This window comes from Chaetodon trifascialis, chromosome 8 (assembly GCF_039877785.1).
Source record: "Chaetodon trifascialis isolate fChaTrf1 chromosome 8, fChaTrf1.hap1, whole genome shotgun sequence".
In the NCBI taxonomy this organism is placed as follows: Eukaryota; Metazoa; Chordata; class Actinopteri; order Chaetodontiformes; family Chaetodontidae; genus Chaetodon; species Chaetodon trifascialis.
In genome coordinates this window covers 17,809,964-17,831,981 of record NC_092063.1, presented here as the reverse complement: position 1 = coordinate 17,831,981, position 22,018 = coordinate 17,809,964, and the positions used below count along the sequence as shown (strand labels likewise).

At 43.5% G+C, this 22,018-nt stretch overlaps 1 protein-coding gene across 1 annotated transcript; it reads left to right on the top strand.

Annotated features, from left to right (window-relative positions):
• The first annotated feature begins 170 nt into the window (after window positions 1-170).
• ctnnbip1 (catenin, beta interacting protein 1) lies at window positions 171-21,791 on the top strand. Its single transcript, XM_070969113.1, has 4 exons — window positions 171-300; window positions 9,289-9,403; window positions 10,401-10,491; window positions 18,951-21,791. Exons 2-4 carry the CDS (start codon window positions 9,308-9,310, stop codon window positions 19,007-19,009), a joined length of 246 nt encoding a protein of 81 aa, XP_070825214.1. The 5' UTR covers window positions 171-300; window positions 9,289-9,307; the 3' UTR covers window positions 19,010-21,791.
• The last annotated feature ends 227 nt before the right edge of the window (window positions 21,792-22,018 follow it).

Below are 22,018 nucleotides of genomic sequence, written 5' to 3'. Positions count from 1 at the left end.
AGAAAACTTGAATAGAAAAAGTGAAGTAAAAATGGTATTTGCAGTTTTTTTTTTTTTTTTGCTATTCTCTGGTATGTGTGTTTAGAGGGTAAGTTTTGTAAGATATCCTGGAGACTATGTTGGCTGTGGCGGCCCCTGTGGCCGGCAGCGGTACTGCACAGCCAGGGCTCCGGCTGCGTTGAGTCAGTTCGCCGTAGCTCTGCCGACTGGAGGGATGTGACCCCGGAACAGGACGCCCTCCTACAACAACACACACCATTCAAACAGAGCACAGAAGAAAGAAAAGCTGGACCAGGAGGGGTAAGCTCTTATGTGCTGTTTTCTTGACGAGGCGCACGTTGTCAGGGGTTTTTGAAACGATACGTGTGTTTGAATCTCAGCGTTTACACTTCTGGCAGAGCAGCGGTACCTGGATGGTGTTTGCACCCATAGGAACTTCATTCAGGCTTTTGTCTCGGGCATGCTAGCGAGCTAGCTTGCTGGTTAGCATTGGCTGCTTTGCTAAAGGTAGCGCGGGTTTGGTGGAGACAAAATTAAATGTTTGTCAAGTCGAAATGAACGCGACGTGTAAGTCAGTGAGAGAAATTAGTATCCATACATTTTTTCACGACGGATGTTGCTTCAGATTCATGTCGAAAAGGCGCTGAGGGTTTGCTGCTTGCTAGCATGAGCGCTGCTACAGTTTGAACATGATAACAGGAACCTTCACAGTCATGTGGATCCATCTATTAGAAAACCGAGGCGTTTTTTTGTTTTGTTAATGTTCAGTCAGAGTTTGTCTCCGAAGAAAACTGTCAACATCGAGGCATAACCCACAGTGAAATACTATCAATTTCAGCTAACGTTACCTTATGCAGAACCTCGTTGGCGTTCACGTTATAGTTTGGTTTACTTGTTCCGACGACTATGATGTTAACAATGTGGGACCTAACGTGGCTTAAACAACGACGTTTTCTGCTTCCTGCTGATAACAATTAATTTAGCAGACTCCATGTGCATGATGCAAAACTGCATGTAAATTCAAACTACAGACCCATTTGTCCCACTCACCAAACGCATAGCAGTCAGCCAGGACAATGCCAGCACTTAGCGAACATTTAAAACGTTGCTGTGCATGTTGTCACTTTATTTCAAATTGGTTTTCATGTTCAACTTAGCTTTTCCCATAACTCCTTCGTTGCTTTTCTATTTTGGGATCACGCCACCCATGGATGTATTGTGCCACCCTGCCTTCTACAGTGTCTGCTTTCCCCCACATGTCAGATAGCTGACAACCCTTTGGATGGTGAAGCTGGCACCCTGCCGGCTGCGGGGCATTGATGAGTGCTGCAGCCAGTGGGTATCAGGGCTTGGCCACAGGCAAGTGCTCTGAACCCTCCTGGCACCTAGTGCAGTTGGTCATGGACTACAGTATGTCAAGCCTGCCTTAGTTCGCACATTCCCCTAGCTGGCTGGATTTTGGAGAGAAATTAGGACCCCCTGGCCTCGCCTCGCCTCCCTCCCCTCCTCACACTGAGGGCAGGTGCTCTTCAGAGGCTGCTCAGCTCCCTTGAGCCCCAAGGGGATCTCATCAGCTGCCTGTGAGAGTAGTTTGGGAGGGTGGACCGGTTTATCTCACAACCTCTGCTCTGCGTTTGGCACAAGAAGTTGTCACCCTGTCAGCATGAACCAGCCCACACAGGAGCCTGTTGAGACCTGACACTATGACTCTGGAGCTGCTTGCATCCCTTCTTGGCTTATGCCTGCAGTGCAAATGACAGAGGCCTCCTGATGACCACCAAAGCTTTTTAACTTTAAAGAAAGCATAGCCATCTCTTCTATTTGCAGTTCTTTGTCTGTTGTGCATGTGTGTATCCTGCACATTTGCATTGCGCCGTATTGTTCCAAGCTCTCAGATCATACAACTTTCAGAATTTTATGCTTCGCTTTGACGCTGGCGCTTTTGAAATCTTGCAGCCGCACCCCCCAAGGGACCAGCTTAAGGCAGCAGCTTCTGTTTCGATTCCTTTGAGGAACCCTGAGGAGTGAGCTAAGATGTTCTGTGATCATAGACCAGATTTAATTATGTTATGTAGCTTGGTCTGTGAGTGACTTGGTAGTATCAAATTTGTTATCTTGGAAAAATGTGCAAAATGAGGTTGACTGAATCTCATCATAAAATGTTTTTGCTGAAAAACAGTTACATTTTCATACAAGTTCCCACTGAACTGTAGCAGCATTACAAATGCACACGCTATTATTTGAAGCCTAGTAGGTTTTTTTTAAAACTATCTAGAGAAAGTTTTTGTTTCCCGGTGACTTTAGGTATGAATTAGTGAAATTTCAGGATCTTGCTACTGTAACTCACTCTCCGTAGGTCCTAGTCCTTAGTGTTGCACAAAAATAGTCAAAGGACAGTTAAGCACACCCAGAAACCCAGCTATGAACTAAGCCTGTACAGTTGAGCAGGATTGTATGAGTTCATGCCTCACGAGGTGACAACAAGACATGACCTACTTATCAATCATGTTTTCACAATCCAGTTCATCACCATTGTCCCCAAATACTGTAGCCATTGTTGTGGGCACTGTACATGTGAGGAGATGGCTTCACACAAAGACAGCGTGCAGACATCCACCAAGTCCAAGCCAGAGCCTTTCTGGCCTGCAGTGTCTGCTCGTCTGGCTCACGCTGTTTTAGGACCCCATGCTGCTCCGACCTGGAGGGAACCAGTCTGCTGGGTGTCCGGCTGGTCAGATAGTTTCCATTATAGTTCCTGCAGGTTTGCTTGGGTAGAAGCTGTGTTTTGTTGGGCAAGGAGACTGATTCCACCTGTCGAAAGGATTTGTTTCTTTCTTGTTCTGAAACATTTTGTCAGTTAATTTACAGAAATAAATAGTTGACAATTTTGATCATCTGTAAATCGTCAGCAATCATTTATCTTGCAAAAATGCAAAAAAAAATAATTTTTTACTGCTTCCAGCTTCTAAAATGTATGTACCGCTTTTGTCTGTTACACAGAAATTAGTATCCTTAGATTTTCAACCATTATACTCCTTTATCACAAACAAAATAACTAAGTGTTTAGTCCAGTTTATAAGTGACAGATTCATTGATAATATAGATAATCATAAATTGCAGCCCAATTTTCTACACTATTATATGGTGTGACAGTATCACTTAAAGAGTCACTTGATAAACAATCAAATTAACGTTCTTTTTTCTTAGCTGCCATGTTGAATGAGACTATTGCTCTGTCCTAATTTCAGCATGAGCTGTTTTATTAGGTTTCATGACATGGTTAGCCATCAGGAGAGGAAAGCATGCTTGCTTGCGTGTGAGTGTTGGTACCTGCAGTGACACAGCTGCTCTACAGAACCAGGCCAGGTTGTTGGCCCAGCTGGCAGCCACACCGGGCTTCTAGCCTACTTAAGTTTCTCACACATTTGCCTTGGATGTTAGAGCAGCTCATAATTGAATTCAAGTTATTTTTCCTTCTCAGTTTTTCCTGTCTGTGGAGGCGGGCGACCTTTCCAGGTCTTGTAGAGCTCTGGCTCTTAGCAGCATTCAGGAAAAGCTCAGAGACATTTTGTCCATCAACTCAGAGGCCTGTTTCTTGTTTTTCTGCTTGCTGGAGGAATTAGATTTCTGAAACAATCAGACGTTGTGCATCATGTGAGCTACTGATTCTAGAACCAGTAACAAACTCGACAAGTGTACAGGGCCATGTGTGACTGAGCGGGTGCGCCGTGGCAGCCTCTACCCTTCATGACCCTCAGCAAATGTGAGGGCCTATCACATTGCATACTGTAATCTCTGGCAGCAGATCCTGGCTGCACTGTGTGGCCCGGTCACAGTGTTGAAACAGTCTTGAGAAGTCTTTTCAGTCAATACACAAATGTACACAAGAAACCTGGAATGCAGAGCACCAGTCTAACGCAGCCCTTTATTCTGATTTTGCATCCATTGACTTTTACAAGATGCGTATCTAAAGAAAATATTCATACTAATATTATAATTTTGATTCCAGCCTACTGCAGCAATAGCACATATTCAGTCTCCTGCCATGTGCTCAAAGGGCAGGGAATCAGATGCTAACTTATGATACAAAAGTATCTCAGTACATTGCTCATGTTGACAGTGGTATTGAAATGCAGGTCATTCTGCAAAACACAGCTGATTGGAAGAGAGCCATTTGTGATACATCATGATAGCTGTAAGTGAGGATGAACGACTGGCCCCTGAAATCATTAAATACTTTTTCAAAAGCCAGAAATATACACAACTGAGTAACTGTATAATGGAAGGACGTATGTACAGAGTGTGCTTTTAAATGTCTTCTGTGCAGGAACTGTTTGTTGTTGTTCGTGAGCAAACAGTTTCAGTGCTGTGTCCGCCACTTTCCTGGCCTCCTCTTGGATGTGTGCTGCTTACACTCTGGCACCTGGTTGCTACCTTTTTATTAAGTCTTGAGCTTACCTGCTCGCTGTTATTGGCTGGCGGCTGCACACCCAGTGCCTAAAGGTTCAGCCTCGAAATATCCCGTCTGCAGGGAAATAAGAAGAAATATCTGCAAATATAGGCAGAGGGCTGATAAATACACAGCCACACACTTCCGTTGGGTCATAAATGATGATGAGATGAGAGAGTGATGATTACTTCTGTATGATTTTGTACATTTTTTTTCTGCGTAGTATATTTAAGGCTTTTTTAAAGAGTCCAGCATAGATGCACCTCATCCTAATCATCACAACAATTCCATATCAGTTTTGTGTCCCACCACCACCATGTGCACAGATCGGTGGTCTGAAGCTGGCCCTGCAGTTGTTTTTTGTGCCTTTCAGATTTCTCAGTCCAGTATCAGCAATGCTGTTATTTAGCTGGGCTGCCTAGAGGGGCTCACAGAGCTCGACGTCTCAGCTCAGTCCAACATCACAACACTAACAAGAGCCCAACATGGGCAGAGAAGGGGGATTAGGCCTAGATCAGCATTAAAGAAAGCCTTTGATTACGTCTGGAATATTAGCCGCATGCGTCTGAGGCTGGCTGAGCATCCCCAGAGGGATTAGTGTTGAGCCAGCCCACCTCTAGAACGTAACATCAAGCACAGACAAAGGAGCCTGACAGGACCCTTATTGAAATGATGCAAGACATGTTACACAGAAGAGTGTGTATGTCAGAGTAATGCTCCTAGTAGGTTATACATAGGAAGGTCTCAATTCAAAACACTATAAGTTTTTAGCTCAGTTGTGTGTCACTTGTAATTCTTTCTTTCGAGCTGTCTTCTTAAATATGATTTAGCGGATATGTCAGACCATACAAATATCACACAATAAGCAGCTTAGGTCTAAACTGTCAAAGAGCGGTCTAGATGGATTCTGGTTGTTTGGTGTTGTGGCGAACGTGTAATTCAGACATCTCTCTGTATAAATAGAAGAGTTTGTTTTTTTACATCTTCCCAGAGGAGTTTAATCAGAACGCAGCTTGTAGAAATATTAAGAGATGTGTGACAGATTGTATCAGTGTCTTGCTGTGATTTTATGGGCCAGTCTGCCTTAGGGCTGTCACTGATGAGTATTTCCGTTATCGGTTAATCTGCAGATTATTTTCTCAATAAATCAATTCCTTGCTTAGGATGTCAAAAGATTGCGAAAACTGTTTATCCCAATTTCCCAGAGCTGAAAGTGACGTCTCCAGATTGCTTCTTTTGTCCAAGCAAAACCCTTCATTTAATATCAGAAATGACAGACAATGAAGAAAAGCAGCAAATCCTTTCACTGAAGCAGCTGGAACCAGCAAATGTTTGGCATTTTTGCTTGAAAAATGACTGAAACAATTAACTGATAGCTAGCAATTGATTTTGTTTTTCAATCGACTAATCAATTGTCTAATTGTTGCAGCTCAAGTCTGAATTTTGTGTAAAAAGTTTGATATTTGGAGGGATAATTGTACAAGGTCAGACAAAAATAAATAACGAAAACAGATAGTTGCAGCCCTCTGCTTGCCAAATATTTCAAGATACAGGCCCCCTGGTAATGCACCTGCCTATTAGGACATATGTGAATGTTGGCTTTAACTGTGCTTAACCATGACCCAGTATGTTTAAAATGTTGTAATCCAGCAGTGATACCCAGGAAGCCATTATTTGGGGTTTAAGTCCGTGGCAGTGAGACATTGTACACCAGGCATCCCAAGCACCATCTGGAGCATTGTTGGAATTATAAGCATGGTTGGAAAGCTTGCTTGGTGAACAGAATTGCATGGATGAAACTACCCATTACATAATCATATGCACAATGTTAATCACTATTGTATGCATGTTGTCATCCAGTTCACTGCGTACCAGAATTATAATGATTCCAGTTCTGCAGCTGCCCTGCTGCCAAAATAGTCATCTACAAATTAGTCAGCCAGAAGAAGAATATGTGAAATCTCCAAAAGGATGGGATCAGACTCGTTTTTCCTTTCATAATGTGACTCACAAACATGTCATGGCAATAGAAGAACATCACTGATCACTCTCATTTACAATTCCACCATGTTTTTCTTTCCTGCAGAGTTCTCCCCATTGGATTCAACGCACTACACTTGCTCTTCTTATAGCAGATATCGCTGCGAAAGTGGGATGAGATTATATGTTTTGTTTTGTTTTTTTCCCAAGCTGGTAAAAATACAAATTGCAAGCCTCAGAACAGTCAGCAGCCTGGGCAGAGATGCTACTAAATATGGCCAGTTTTCAAACTTCAAAAGCAAACATCAGAGGATCAGAAATGACTCAGTCATGAAAGCAGTGGGCCTATTTATACAGATGATGATTGTGGAATATATTGGCCTTTTGTGCTGTAGCAGACATGAAAACGGTGAAGTTGTCAAGTCTCAAAATATGCCTGAATATTAATGGCTGTTTGTTATATCGTATCAAGACGACACCCTTTGACAATTACAGTGAAGACTATTTTTCAGTCCTTCTCTTCATCCGCTCACATGCAGTGACCGTTGTATTCCCAGTGAGCATCAGTCTGGCAGACTGGTGCTCTGAGTTTCTATCATTCATTCTGTACATTGCCTCGCTGGTGGCTCTGTCTGCCCGGGGTCTCAGCTCCTCCATTTTTCTGAAAGCAGAAGCTTGGAGACGTGATCAAACATGTCACTGCTGCTGATATGAAGCCACCCCCAATACCCTCCACCAGCATCCTCTGTGCATTACTACCCCCACTCAAATACATTCACACACCACCACCCTGAAGGTGCACTGAGGAACTGACACCAGTGAGCTGTGTCCATCTACTTTGAGACTTCAGTGGCTCTCCAATTAAACTCTGCCTGATGCTCAGGTGTAAGCGATTAACTAATGTATTCATCTGCCCCTCTTTCATATCCTGCTACCACCTCATGTGGCTGAAAACAGTCCAGTGGACAAGTCAAGTCCTGGTTGCTTGCAGCCACTAAAGCTTGCTATAATGATGAGAACTATAGCCAGGAGCATGGTCTCCAGCTGCACTGATCTTGATGAATCCACACGCTCACAGTGGCACCCAAACGCCAGCCAATGGCCAACGACGCCCCATTCGTCACCCCCCACCCACCCCACCCCCCCGCCCTCTGGGCTCTGAGAAGGGGGGACGGCGAGCCAGCTCCTCAATTAAATATAACCCCACATCAAACAGCCTGTCAACATGCATTAGTGGTCCTTTGTATAGATAAGAGGCCAAAATAAATTGCCAGAACTATCATAGTCACTGGGGCTCCCGTAGGCTTTTTATGAAGGCTTCTTAGGGGGAGAACACATCCTGACTTGCATACTGATATTCTCTCCATTAAATCAGATTTTTGTCGCCAGATTTATCCCTCTAAAGACTAATTTTACTCTTTGCTGTCAATTATTTCTTTAGCTATTTCAATTAGCAAATTCAGGCTGAATATCAAGCTGCGCTGTTTGCTTTGTCTTGTTGGCACGTTAGAGCAGAGATCTAATGCGACAGCGGCCGACCTTGATGTGTGTTATATGTGCTATCACAGTGGAACCTATCCCTTTTCTGTCATCCGCATTAGCTTTGGCAGCTCCTTTTATCGCCTTCTTTTCCCTCCCCCTTTCTCTCCGCCTTTGCCTATATTTTGCATCTCTGCAGACTGACAGTGAAAATAGGTCATTAGTTAGACGGAGAATAAGGATGGAAGGAGCAGGCAGGGGCGAGATCTGTGTGAAAAGTGCCATGCAATATTAATAACAGCCATTCATGCTGTGAAATGCCAAACCTGCACTGGGACAAGGCCCCTGACATCTAATATCGCCACCACTGTTTGGATCACATGAGCCGATCAATGCTGTGCTTATCACACAGACTAGCTTCTGTTTTTTATTCTCCCTCATAGTAAAACTTCTAGTTCCAGCCCAGCACTGTACGTCTGAGGAGTCGGACCAGAAAACATTCGATAATTGAAATGCAGTCTGTCTCATATGTTGCTATACATCAGAGTTGCTTGGAGGCTCCATAGATTTTTTTAATTTTTTTCACAGTTAGTTTGATGTTCTGTTCATCAGTTATTCGTTTTCTAATAAAGCCAAAGATTGCTCCAAACTTTTGTTATTGCTCTATTGTTTAATGTAGCACTGTGTTTACATACTTGCTCTACCTGTGTTTTTCTGTTTAGCACCTTGCCGTTACATCCATGCAATATCTTCAATATTACATATTTTCTTCAATATTACATATTTTTTATCTTTTTTTGTACCAGTCTGTGCATATACATATTTTTATATACTGTGCAGTAGTGGAAAACACTGTACTTAAACCATGTGCAATTCTCAAGATAGAATATGTGGATATATGTGTATATATAGTTGATTTAGTTTAATTATGTATTTTTTTATTGTCTTCTTTGTCTCATTTTACATTACTGATACTATTTTGCCCTATGGGGGATTAATAGTGTTATCTCTCTTATCTTATGGTATGGTATCGGCCTTTAACAGTCTACTATTGGTCGACCTCTGAACCTCAGATTTGCTGAAGAACACTGCCAAAAATAATGTGACTTACACAGTGGTCGTCAGTGTTGTGTTTAAAAGGTTTTTTGTATTCAGTACAGAACTTATCCAGAATAATGTAGTAGCACAGAAGAACATTAAAAGGGCAAAGCATGTAAAATCACTCTTTAGCTACCTGGTGAAACTATCACTCTGTCACCTTATGGTCAGCCAGACTGTGTGGCTGAAACAACCCAGAGTATGAGTATTTATAACTGATTGTTTGCGTAGCTGTGACTTTTCGCAGCTCTTGTGTGACGTGGATTTGTTTGTGTGTCCAGAGCCACAGGAGCAGGGGGGATGAACCGCGAGGAGGCCCCGGGGAAGTCTCCTGAAGACATGTACATCCAACAGAAAGTGCGGGTCCTGCTCATGCTAAAGAAAATGGGATCAAATGTAAGTGTCTTGACACACAGATGATGTCAGCCTGAAATCTGCCCCTGTGAAACTGTGCCAACATGGCCATCAAGACCAGAGGCTGTCAGTACGATCTCAAACTATAATTAAATTGACTGCATTCTTAAGTTTGTTGGAAGCCATCAAGGTCAAAATCCTTTGATGGTCACTGTACAGCCCTCTGGAATCCAATGGTTTTTTGTTTCATTTCCCAGCAAACATATCCACCTGACTTTGTATGTATGTATCCAGTAGAGTAGATGGCGGCTCCAGAGATGTGTTTTCCGTTCAGCTCTGGTAGTAGAGGCCTTTTGACAGTGTGGAGGAGAGATGAGTTTATGAACAACCTCTGGAGAACAAAAAGCTGACTGCTTTCTTAATGATAATGAGTTTACAGAAGCGAGTTTATATACAAACCTGTCCTCCTTCAAAACATTTCTTTAAAGATAACCAGCAGATAGAAATGTAAAATGTGTGTACATGCAGGGTCTAAACCAAAAAGTCAGAGTCCATATCAAATGTGAATCCATTCAGAAGAAGTATTATTTTCTTAAGTTTGTTGTTAGCAATTAGATTTTTATACAAGTCGGTCTGCGTTTCCAGTCAGCAAGCAGATGTTTCCCAAAGGTAGAAACCGCAGAGCTAAAACACTTGTCACCAAGAGACGACATTAGAAGATGCTCTGCTTTCAGACAGGCAGAGTGTGTGACTGTTAACGCTGGAGGAGAATTACATTTTCTGCACACGTCAGTAAACAGCTCTATCACTTTCTAAATGGGCAGAACAGTCAAATATTCCTGTGGCCCTTAAACGATTGAAGAGACAGATGTGCACCAGAATACAAATTTTTATGAACTAATTCGTGTAAAAACTCCAAATATTTTGCATCCCAAATGTCTCTTGATTGCACAAATCAGCAGGATAAACGCACAACTGCTTCAACGTAAAAAATCTTGTGTCAGTCTCTGGAAACGTCACTTTCTTTACTCCTCCTCAGCTTACACCGAGTGAAGAGGCTTTTCTCCGGAATTACGCAGGTGTGGTCCACAGTCAGATGAGCCAGCTACCACAGCACAACATAGACCAGGGTAAGACTGTGACACACACACACACACACACACACACACTGTCACACTCACACGCAAGCACACACAGTTATAGTGCAGTCTTCAACAACTTCAAATGTGAAATGTGTTTCATTTACAGGTGTGAGTTACTTACCTCTCCCATGCAGGGGAATAGTTTAAGTTTATATAGTTTTAGTTGTAGTTTTAATATTTGGATTTTTAAAGGTATGAGGTCAGAAGGCTACAGTTGGCTAATTCGAAACACATTTACATGAGCTCACAAACACTTCACATGTCACAGAAGTGTTGCTTTGCCCAGACCGAAAACAAGGGAAAATCCCTCCACACACACACACACACACACACACACACACCTCTTAAGCCTTCCACCAGCAGGCCTGACGGATTCCCTGACTGCGCACTGAGGCCGACTCGGCTGCCCACCAGCACTGTGAGATTACTCACGCAGCAAACAGCGTGGCTGACTGGAAACATGTGACTCATCCTCGGCATGAGCGCATCGCCAGTTTCACCGCTGCTTCTCACAAGTGGCACAGACAGAACACTGAGTTCAGAGGTTGACGTGTTTATACGATAAAGAAAATCACTGTTCTTGTGTTATTAAAAGACTCGGTTTACTTAGTAATATGACCTTGCACGTGATGGTCATACTTTTTCAGGGCACCAGAGGGTGCTGTTGAGCTTTCTTTGTCTCCCCCACAGTTATCACATTGTGAGCCACATGAGGGTGCCAGATTAAACAAAATGGTGTTTGTGGAGGCGCTGCAGTTACCTGAGAGCGCAGCTGCAAATTGCTCCAGATGAATTTTCTGTAATGGACTTATCAGCTGTTTTCCAGGCTTGTTACAAACACAGCAATCAGACAGGAGCCCTGCTGTCCTCCTGGTAAACCTGCCGGAGCCCAGTCCTCACTTTGTCCCTTATGATATTGATCCCTCAGGGGGGCTTTAAGTCGGGGGGAAATTGCTTGCGACACTTTACCTCCAGTGAACTGTTATATATCCTTGTCTGTGTCCTTCCTCTGCAAGGAAACACGGTTTGAATGGATAAATCTGTGATTTTCTGTGTTAGAGAAGGATTAGGTCTATGGATTTTATACAGGGAATTAAGGACGCACGTATAAGGCACAATGACTTTGTCTTTTTGTCCTTCTCCGCTGGGGTTTTGTTATCTCTGTTTTGATCTGCGAGGTTTTAAACTGCATTGTCATAAATTCTTCCTCATTCTGCAATATGAGATGCATCATTGAAATTTTAATGTGGGCCGTTGCATCATGGGCAGTGCAGATTGCATTATCACACCATTTTTCTTCATGAAGCAGCAGAACATTAAGCATTGCATCACATAGGAAGGATGTGGAAGATCCCATCTTAACAAGTGCCAAACCAAAACTGAGACCGACACTGATTTTAAGTCCTGCATGTTTGAGGGATGTTTTCTGTCTGTTTAAACAACGACAGACTCGCTGTCAGGTAGCGCTGCCCACCCTCGCTCTTATTCTTCATGCCCTTTGGTAGATACCGGACTCCATGTCTGTACTGTGTCAATACTGGTGGAAGAGCCTCATCAATTATGGATGAATATGACTGGTGAAAGGTGCTTCGGGTATGCATTATACATCACAGACACATTTAGCGTCATTTGGCAGCCTGCCACCTCCTCAGTGTGTCAATGAATTATTTGTGGGCAGCATCTAAAGTAGTGTGATTAGGACATTGTGGAGATAGCTGAGAGTTAAACACTCTTTAAGCGCTGCAGTGAAGGACAGCGGTTTGTAGGATTCAAGGATCCTTTCCGGGTGAAGAGATTCAGTGACCTGGAGAGGAAGGTCCACTATTTGATAGATGAAAGGAAATGTTTAATTTTGTCGCAACTGGTGCTTGCAACATTGTGCTTCTTAATAAGCACAGACTTCAAGTAGCAAATAAGAAGAAAGATTTCTTTTCTTCCTTTTCTTTTCCATATATATATATATATATATATATATATATATATATATATATATATATATATATACTGTCTGTGGTTGACCAATACAGACAGCACCTTCTGTGACTATAGCCCACAGTTTTCCTCGCTGCAGTTGTTTGTCTGTCTGTGATCTGACATCATTAGTGTGTCTGCTCGCAGCAGTTCCACCTTCAGGCCTCATACAGGCCTGGTTGATCTGTGCAGCAGACACTGAGGTTGTAGCTTCAGTTTGATTGTTTCCTCTTTCTTTTCATTCCCCTGGACGGGCTAGTTTAAGTAATATTTTCCAGCTGCGGGAAAGACCATTTCCACTTTGTGCTGAGTTAAAATCGTTTTTGAAAAATGTCTCGTTGAGCTGCAGATGTTAAATCCACCGTTCTTTCATGCCCCATTTGACAAAGCTGTTTTCTGTAGCGTTATTCAAAACCTGCCCTCCTCTCCTGCACAGGCTTACAGTGGGAATAGTGTAATATCAGCTTGGTAACAGCTGTAATAAAAAGCAACGCCTTTTCACTCATTGCTGCTCAGCTAGCTGTTTTGAAGAGTAATAATTTAGAGTGGATGACTCACCCCGTTCAGGTTGTCAAGTAATACCATTTAGCCTGCTACTGCGAAGGTTTATACAATCTTTTGTCACCCCTGAAAAAATGCATTGTTTGAATGTTGTTAAATTGGGAAAGTGTCACGGCTGTTAGCACTGGAGTCACAATCCGGACACAGCAGTTTGAAACACAGGGCAGTTTGAACATGTTGATGCAGGATGCTCTGATAGCAGCGTCCTCAAGGGGGCTCAGCACGGAGCGAGTGTCACGTGTCAGACACGGCCTCGTCGATCGAGTGGCGGCACGCTTAGAGGGCGCCATGGGCACGATGACGTAGTGGAGACGCAATCAGATATTGAGTACTCTAAGTCATGGCCAGGCTGGATACTGGAAATGTTAAACAGAAGCGAATCTAATGTGACAAATGGATGAGATCGCTGATGTTGTCAGTTCAGAATGAGAATGAAAACACATTTGTAGGTGCTGCAGTCTGATCTGTCCAGAAATGTTGTCATCCTTCATCACATGTTATAGGACTGATCAGAAACACTGATTCATTCCCCAAATCGGCTTTGTCCTTGTCAGAAACACAAGAAGACCAACTCTGGGGTTGCCATTCATATTTCTTTTAAGTCTATGGGTCACTGAATTTGCATTTCAGATAGTTTTAATTGGCTGATTACCATACATGCAAATGAAGATTTTTGTTTTGCAATTTTAATCAGGCCAAAGAGGAATTCTCTGCCAAAGGCTCTGGGGCTGAGAATATATATATTTTATTTCTCCATTCAGCTTTCTCGCTGTAAATACCTTGATGTCGCTGAATTCTGGCAGCGCAGAGGAACAGAGGACAGTGGGCGAGCGGAGGACAGTGGGCGAGCAGGACTTTGTATGCTATGTTTAAATGTTGAGAAATGAAGTGTGAACTCATTAAGTGAAGCCTGGCGTTTTGGGGCTCTGTTCCGGTGTAATTTGCCCCTTTTTTGGGTAATACTGAATAATAAATGCGTCTCTCTGTGAAGCAGTAGTTGCAACATAATATGGGGAGGTCACAAGTTTTTATCTTTCCAATCAGGCTGTTGTTATTCCCCTTTTAACTCTCATTCCCGGCTCTCTGTGACTGACATCACGTCACTTTCAACAATACTTGTCATACTGTCTGATTTGATGAGGAAAGTTTACTCCTCCCAGAAGGACGTCTGAGAGCCTGGACAAAAGAGGATAGATGAAGATGCGTTGCCCTGGCAACCCCAGTTGTCCCAGGAAAGCCAAGCTCCCCTGTGGGCTTTGGTGTTGCTGCGACATGCCGCATCGGTAGATTGGAGCAGGTGTCATTAGGGGGCCTGGAGGCAAGCTGGAGTGCTAATTACACAGCCAGAGTGTGATATTCCAGCCCCTCTCTCTCTGCCAGTCCCGTCCCTTCCTGCTGAAATATGGCCTCTGTTGTCTCAGATATTACCGCAGCCCTGCGCCATCAATACACAATGTTGTTTCTCTTTGTCTGTGTTACTATCTGAGTATCATGCAATGCTTAAAGCAGCCTTTTAGAGGGAAAGCCACGTGACACCGAGCAAGGACCTGGCTTTGTTCGGCGACTCGGCCGGGGCAGAGGGACATCGATTCTTGCTTTATCCTCTTCCTCACTGCAGCATGAATCACAGCCAGGAGACTCAGAGCTATGAAGTACCATGTCTACACAGCTAACTGGAACACAGAGGCTTCTTAAACATGCTATCATCTCTCACCCAAATGTGGTTGTCTAGACAAATGCTGAAGGATAGTTTCCAATTCTAATCTGCTAAATCAGCCAATTTTCTCCCTAATGATCTCCGCTCCATTGGCAGCAGAAACCAAAAGTTTAAACAAAACTGATTCAAAGTGCTGGGCCCGCTCCCTGAAAATCTACTGCCCTGTAATCTCATTTATTTTGTGCAACTGGCCTATAAAATACCAAATTAATTGAATCCATCTTTAAAGGAGCCGTTTAGAGGAGGACTGTTTGCTGCTGCTTAAACCTTGTTTCAGAGCTCGTTAAACGTCTGAAACATCATGGTGTGAAGTGAAGAACAAATCTGACATTTACCATGGACTCATAATCATGTAGGAGAGGAAAAGGTGGTGGGAAAATAGAATAAAATGAAATGTATACTTCAAACTTTAGAAGATAACATAAAGGGACTTTAGGCTTCCATCATCAACACTCAGTTGTGTGACTGGTTAATAGCAGATTAATAGCAGCAGCACTCTGTCAGAATAGCCCCGCTGTGTTTGTTGACATCAACATGTCGAGCTGGACCACACACACACACCCCTGTTGTGTGCCATGCTTCTTAACCCGCCCCTGCTGTCGTTTGCATGTGGGGGGGTCCCGCGTCTTTATCCTCTCAGCTGACCTTGCACAGATTGTGACCTCAGATGCTGTTGCTGCTCTGAGTAATAACCCTGCGCTTCGTCGCTGCAACGCTGCTGTCGTCACACGGCTGCTCGTGTTTATCCAGAGCGAAGGGAGTCGAGGGATGCAGCGCGGCGCCTCCAACTTCAAACAAACTCCCTTCAGGTTCCTTTCGCCGCTCCCTTGTCCTCAGAGGCTCCAGTGGAACATCGGGACGTGGTTTGTTAATTCCACGCTGCCTTTTCTCAACCACATATTGATTTCTGCTGTCTCAGAGGTGTGAAGAAAGACTTTGTTTGCTGATAGTTCAGGTGAATAGATGGATGTTCGGGTCCTGGCGGCTTTTGGCTGAGGCTGCAGCAAATTATTATTTATTCGTGAACAACTGATCAGTTACCCAAATTTTCAGTCAATCAGATCAATCAAAGACAATTTCTGTGATGAATGAGGCGGCTTTTTTGACTTTAAAAGCATTAAAGAGGAGAAATCGGATGACAGGCCTGTTGTTGCTGTACTTTATGTAATCCGTCTCCCAGAGCCACTCTGTTTGCCCCCATCAGGCCCAGTGAGGAGGGAGGGGATCAGGGAGGGGCCAGAGCCGCATCCAAACACCCTGAAAGACACTGAGCAGACTGATTTTATCTGTCGCTAGGCAACAGCTTTGAGGGACTTGACGTTTCCATCGTGATTATGCGTGTGTGCGTGTATGTGTGCGTGTGTCTGGTAGGGTGAGGTCCAAACATGACTCTCAGGCAAAGAAGTCGAACAGATATAGCCCAGCCATCCACTCGGCTCCGCGGGTGTATTTTGAGAGCGTTTTCTGCTGCTCGTTGGGCTCAAGTTACGCAGTGTCTGACACGTCCGTCCTCTGAACGGCCCGTTACACAAGAGCGAACTCTGTCTCCTTCACGCAACCGCAAAAAGGCCCAGACGTGCAGTTGTTGCGATAAGTGGGTGTTGTTGCAGATGCATGCGCCAAAGCATCACCTGGAGCCGCAGTGATATTCAGGAGCGCTGTTGTTCATGTGGAGTTCCCTGTTGTGCAGTATTACATAATTGTCTCCTGTTCAAGCATCGTTATCCGTACGCGCTGCCTCAAAGCAGATGTGATTTATGTTATTAACTGATGTCGAACAGCATGTCTCCACCAATATTTTTTTTATCACTCTATATCTTGTTTCCTCTCCCGGTGCTGCTTCGGCCTGCTGCTTCCTGTTTGCCACAGCCTTGTTTGGTAAACCAATGAGCTCCCTTGGGAAGAAGAACTTGAAAGTCCATATTAAAAGGCGCCCTCCCCCCAAAAGTCTCCATCTTACCGAGCTCGCGACGACCCGAATAGAAGCATGCTAATTATCTCCCCCGCAGAGATAGCCAAATGAAACACAAAATTCTGTTTGGAGGGTCTGCGCTCTCTGATGAGGAGGGTCCGCCCATTGTGCCAAATACATGTGGAAGCTCTCAGTCCCTGGCCTAGTTTCATATCTCCACAATAATTAATTCTAACAAGCACTAGAGAGCTGTGGTGAGAGTTTTTTTTTCAATAGCTGACATGCATGAGGCGCCGTTAGGAGTTCTTCTCAGCGCTGCGCAAAGGTGTGGAACACGGTGTTAATGATATTTATGTGATCGGAGCTTGTCAGATGCTTTTAATTCAGTCCGTGATGGTTCTGTCTGCAGGCTGTGGCACCTAGCTGTCGTTTGTCACTCTCTTTCTGAATAGATATGTTTTTAAATTAAGGATACTAGAGATGTTGCTGAATGTACTTAGTGCTCTCATATATTTCACAATCGGTTTACTTCCATTACCAAGCAGCAGGTCACCAGGCTGCCAAGCATGGCGGCGCAAGAGGGATTTTAATACTTTCCCGCTTCATCTGGCAGAAGCGTTTTTAGCTCTGTGTCTTTTTCAGGAGGATCCACAGACTGAAGTGCTCAAATTCTAACGAGTCCCTGCCAAAAGATTGAGGCCTATATGGAAGAACAGTTGGATATATGAGGCGCTGAAATAGCACCGTGTATTTTGTTTAATCTCACTCAAATAGAATTGCTAAATGTATATTCGTTTATCTGAGAAAAAGTGTCTCAGCAGGTGTTGGCAGGCCCAAATGACTTAATGAATCACAGTTGGCAACAGACTAATGAATGATTCCTTGTTAAACAACAGCCAGCTGACAAAGTCCTGTTGTGTAGCTGGCAGGATCCATTAGTTGACTCAACCAAGATGAGACGGTAATTATCGGTTTGTCCTCATTAACTTGGTAAAAGTGAGTAGAGAGAAATCAGATCTTGCGTACTGCAGATCATTTCGCTCTCTTTTCTTTGAGCCCGTTGATTCTTTTCTCCACAGCTTAGTGAGGTTAATATCACCAGCTGCAATCGAGCATTGTTTACCCACAGACGATCTTGTGCTTCACAGCGCTGAGCTGCAACAGCAGAGGAGATTGAGCTGTATTGAAGCCTCAGATCTAAGTGTTGTCATGGGATGCCACTCAATGTGTCACAGTATCTCCCACCGGGGCGCTGCGGCGGCGGGGTGAACAGGGCAGAAATCACCTGAATGCACCTAAAGGGCTTTCATGGCCGCGTATTCCCCTTCAGCTTTATAGTCACAGCTGACAGGATTTACAGATACTGACGGGATCCAAGGACCTGGACTTAGCACTAAAATTCGTTTTGGGGTGATCACGGCTCTGGGATGACTGTAGACAGAAAAGCAATGTAGTAAGAACGCCAACGTGTCCATGAGCACACTGAGAGGCTTTGTACACAATAAACGTCTGAACTGATCGGCCTGTTGTTAGTACGCAGGTCAACTTATCCAGGACAAGGTCCTCCTCTCAGAACACACGACTGAGACCACATGTATTTTTCTGTACAGCGGTTGTCCCACAGAAAACAACAGTGAGCAGTTAAAACAAAATCTGATCCCAGTTGATTTCTTGTGACACATTTTGGCGCCCGATGCAGGACACTTATGGACATGTCTGAATGCAGATCATCTCTTTTATGTGTGTCTGCCTGCATAAGTGCAGACTTCACTTCACAGAAACTGTCCTTTACAGCTCATTCCTCTTATTGATCTGAAGCAAAGAAAAGAAGTGTTTCCAATCATTTCATAAAGGCTAATATAATTGTTCTGTGCTGGACATGAACACCTCATCTGTCAAGTCTCAAACCAACCAACTCACCAGATTCACTTGCTGAGTCAGGTGGAATAAAAGTCGGCTCGTACGTCACATCTTGATTCATCATCTTTGACACACTGAAATTGGAAGTCTTCAGTCCGTCGATAAGAACGCTTTTCTGGATGTCTGGGTTATATTATGAATCAGACTTTGGCTCCTATAACAGCTCAACTATAACACTTCATTCTCCTGAAAAGCCCTCATTCCCACAATCCACAGCAGTTACAGTAAATTGGAAGTTCTTGTTTCCAGTTGTGTCCATTTGAGATGTTTTTTGCTCGTGTCAGATGAAAATCACTCACTGTGTCATTTGAAAAAAGCCTGCACTTGTTTGGAGAACTGCGCTGACATTCTGCTGTTGGTCCTCAGGTGCAGAAGATGTGGTGATGGCGTTCTCACGGTCAGAGACGGAGGACCGACGCCAGTGACCCTTGCCCCCATCCACCCCCCCACCCCCCCATTCTGCCCCTCTGCATCCGGCCCCATCCCCGTCCCGCCATGCACAACGTGATCCACAACAACAAACACGACACTGATGGGCTCAGGAGAAGAGGGGCACCTGGGAGGGACGGAAGAGGAGGGGAAGAGACACCAGGAGGTGGCTGCCTCGCTCTCCCCCAGCCTTTTCCACCCCGACTCCTCCTCATACAAGCTGGCACACCATTACCAGAGATGCACTCAAGTGCTTCACTGTGGGTTGAAGCCTTGGCAACAAGGCAGTCAGTGAAAACACTCACAGATTGTTTGGATGAGTTTCAAATGTAGTGTTTTTATTTTATTTTTTCATTTGTTTTTTGTTTTTTTTTTTCGGGTGGTTTTGTATTATTTTGTCTGTGTTGAGACTTTAGGCAGTGTTACGTGTTACATCTGCTGTGGTCACTGGAGGAATTGACCTGTCAGCAGCTGATTGAAGCAAAGAGTCAAGCAGTGAGTGTGATGATTGATCGTGTTAGGGGACAGATTTGAATTATTTCTGCTTCCCCTAATGGGGCTGAAATTGTTTTTGATTTAGCTGTTGTGTTATAAAGGCTATTGTATTCTGCTACACGGGAGGGGGGGACCTCATTTCTAAACATTTTGTGCGTCTAGGAGGAGGCGTGAAAGGTGCACCCACCACGTAGGCAAAGCCGTAAAATAAAATCTAAAGTATTAATAATCCCTGTCAGACAGTTAATTTAACTTTTTATCAAATCCCGGCCTGTTTGTTTATCACCTTCTTGCAGCAGGAAGTCGGTTGTAGAACCTCGACACAGTCATCAAGTACAGTGAAGTGAGCTCCGGTGACCTCTGACCTCCGCCGCGCTTATCAGCATGCGGCTATGGCACGTTTTTATTTTCTCTGTCAATCTTCGGAGTTAAGTCTGACTGACTCAAGATCATTTCTCTTTGTGGATTTGCAGTTTTGTTCACAAGTATAAACACCAGAATGACAGGCCGATTGACGCCTTGGCGCCCATCAGGGTAACAGTGCAGGATAGCAAAGACAGTGACATGATCGATATTTCTAAAGCTGTGTTCAGGCGAGCGTCCACGGGTTTCTTCTCATGTCTAATCTATGCACGCTTTTACAAATGAGGCCCCCCCCCCATGTTCTTCTGCTGCTTTATTTTGAACCATAGGCTGTTGAGAGTGCAACAATGCTTTTCTCACGAGGAAAGCATAAGAATTAAAGACACTAGCTGATATAATCACATGAAACACAGGTGGACACATTCTCCCCAAACAAATCCTGGTTTTGGGTTATTGTGACATGTAAAACCTTTTTTTATTGTACAGCATAGTTGGGAAAACACAATAATGATTGAATAATGATAATTGATTGTGCCAATTGTACGTATTTTTTTGGTTCTTTTTTTTATCTGTAAGATAAAATTAACATGAAAATTGATGAGAGACAAGCTGTAGTTGTAATTTATTGTTTATCGAACTGACTCCCAGTTCCTCCAACGCATCATTAAAGATGGAGAACCAGTAGATAGTGAAAGCCTATCACGAGTCGCTCTTTAACGCCATCAGCAGCGGCTCTTTGTTCACACTAAAATACACACAAACTCTAATTTTTAACTACCTGTAACTGAACACGTGAGGCCAAACATAAGAACTATGTGCTATTTCTGACTGTACTGTATCTCTTGCACTATTATCAATGGGATATTTGCAAAAAATACATTTTGATATTTAGCACAGAGCTTCTATGTTTGTTTCAATGGATAAAAGAACTTTGTAACCATGTTTTTATTCCTTAAGTGATTTAAAAAAAAAAACCTTCGCTGTTTTAATTGACTCAACTGGAAACGCTCCAATGAATATTTGTTAATGACCGACATGTTTTTCTAGTGACAGGCTCAATATTTAATGTGTTTTAAGTACAGTTTGTTAACTTGTATAACTTAAAATAATTGTAACGTAATGTTTTGAAGCCAAGCATGTCTGCCTCGTGGTTTATAATGTTCATTCAAGTGGAGGCTCTTCGAGGCTTTGCCACAGTGACCATTGTTTGTACATTCTTGACATTTGTGGAAGCTACTCGCTCTTTTAAAATGTTTCAGAAGAAAAAAAAAACGAATCATTTTTCAATGGGTAAAGTGTTATCCATGCATCCTGTTGGCAATAACTTCTATTTGAATGTCCTCAGCAATCATCGCAGTGTAAATGGCCAACAGATGTGTCACGCTGTCCGCCTACGACAAAGACATTTGTCTTTTTTATGTTTACTTTTGTTTTAAAACATTCTTTATTTGTCTATGCATTGTTTTTTTTTTCCTCTCTCTCTCTCTCTAAAAGGCGTCTTACTGTACATTTTACCTATCAGGGTTGTTTTGCAGCCTTGGTTCAAGTTGTGAATGAATGTGTGTGCGTGCGTGTGTGTGCGTGCATGCGTGCGTGTGTGTGTGAGATCATCATTGAAAGTGCTACAGGTTTTGATTTTCAGCATGCTGTTGAGTTTGACTAGGATCGATGCATCTTTTTACTGTGATGACCTGACGTTGCCTAATTGTCCTTTTTTTTGAGTGTATGTGTGAATGTGTGTGTGTGTGTGTGTGTGTGTGTGTGTGTGTGTGTGTGTGTGTGTGTGTGTTGCCTTTGTATTTTATTTTCCTCTCAGTCAACATTGATTAGTTGGTTTTGTTTTGTATGGCTGCTGACCATGTCTTGACTTAATGCTTCCAAATCCTATACCAACTGAACCATTAAAGATATTTTAAACAGTGAGAAGCTGCTTTTTCTTCTTGTCTCCATCAGGAATTCTTCACACACACATGCTCAGAGATGAGAAACGTGCTGTTACAGCCCAAAGTAGCAGCTTGTCTTCAGACAGGGCCTCATGGGGGGCACCCAGGGGAAAAAAGTACTCAGCGAAGTCATAATAAGGGTAAAATCATGGTTTATCAGCTGCATGTACAGAAGAAAATGATCCTTTTGTGTGTCTGATAACA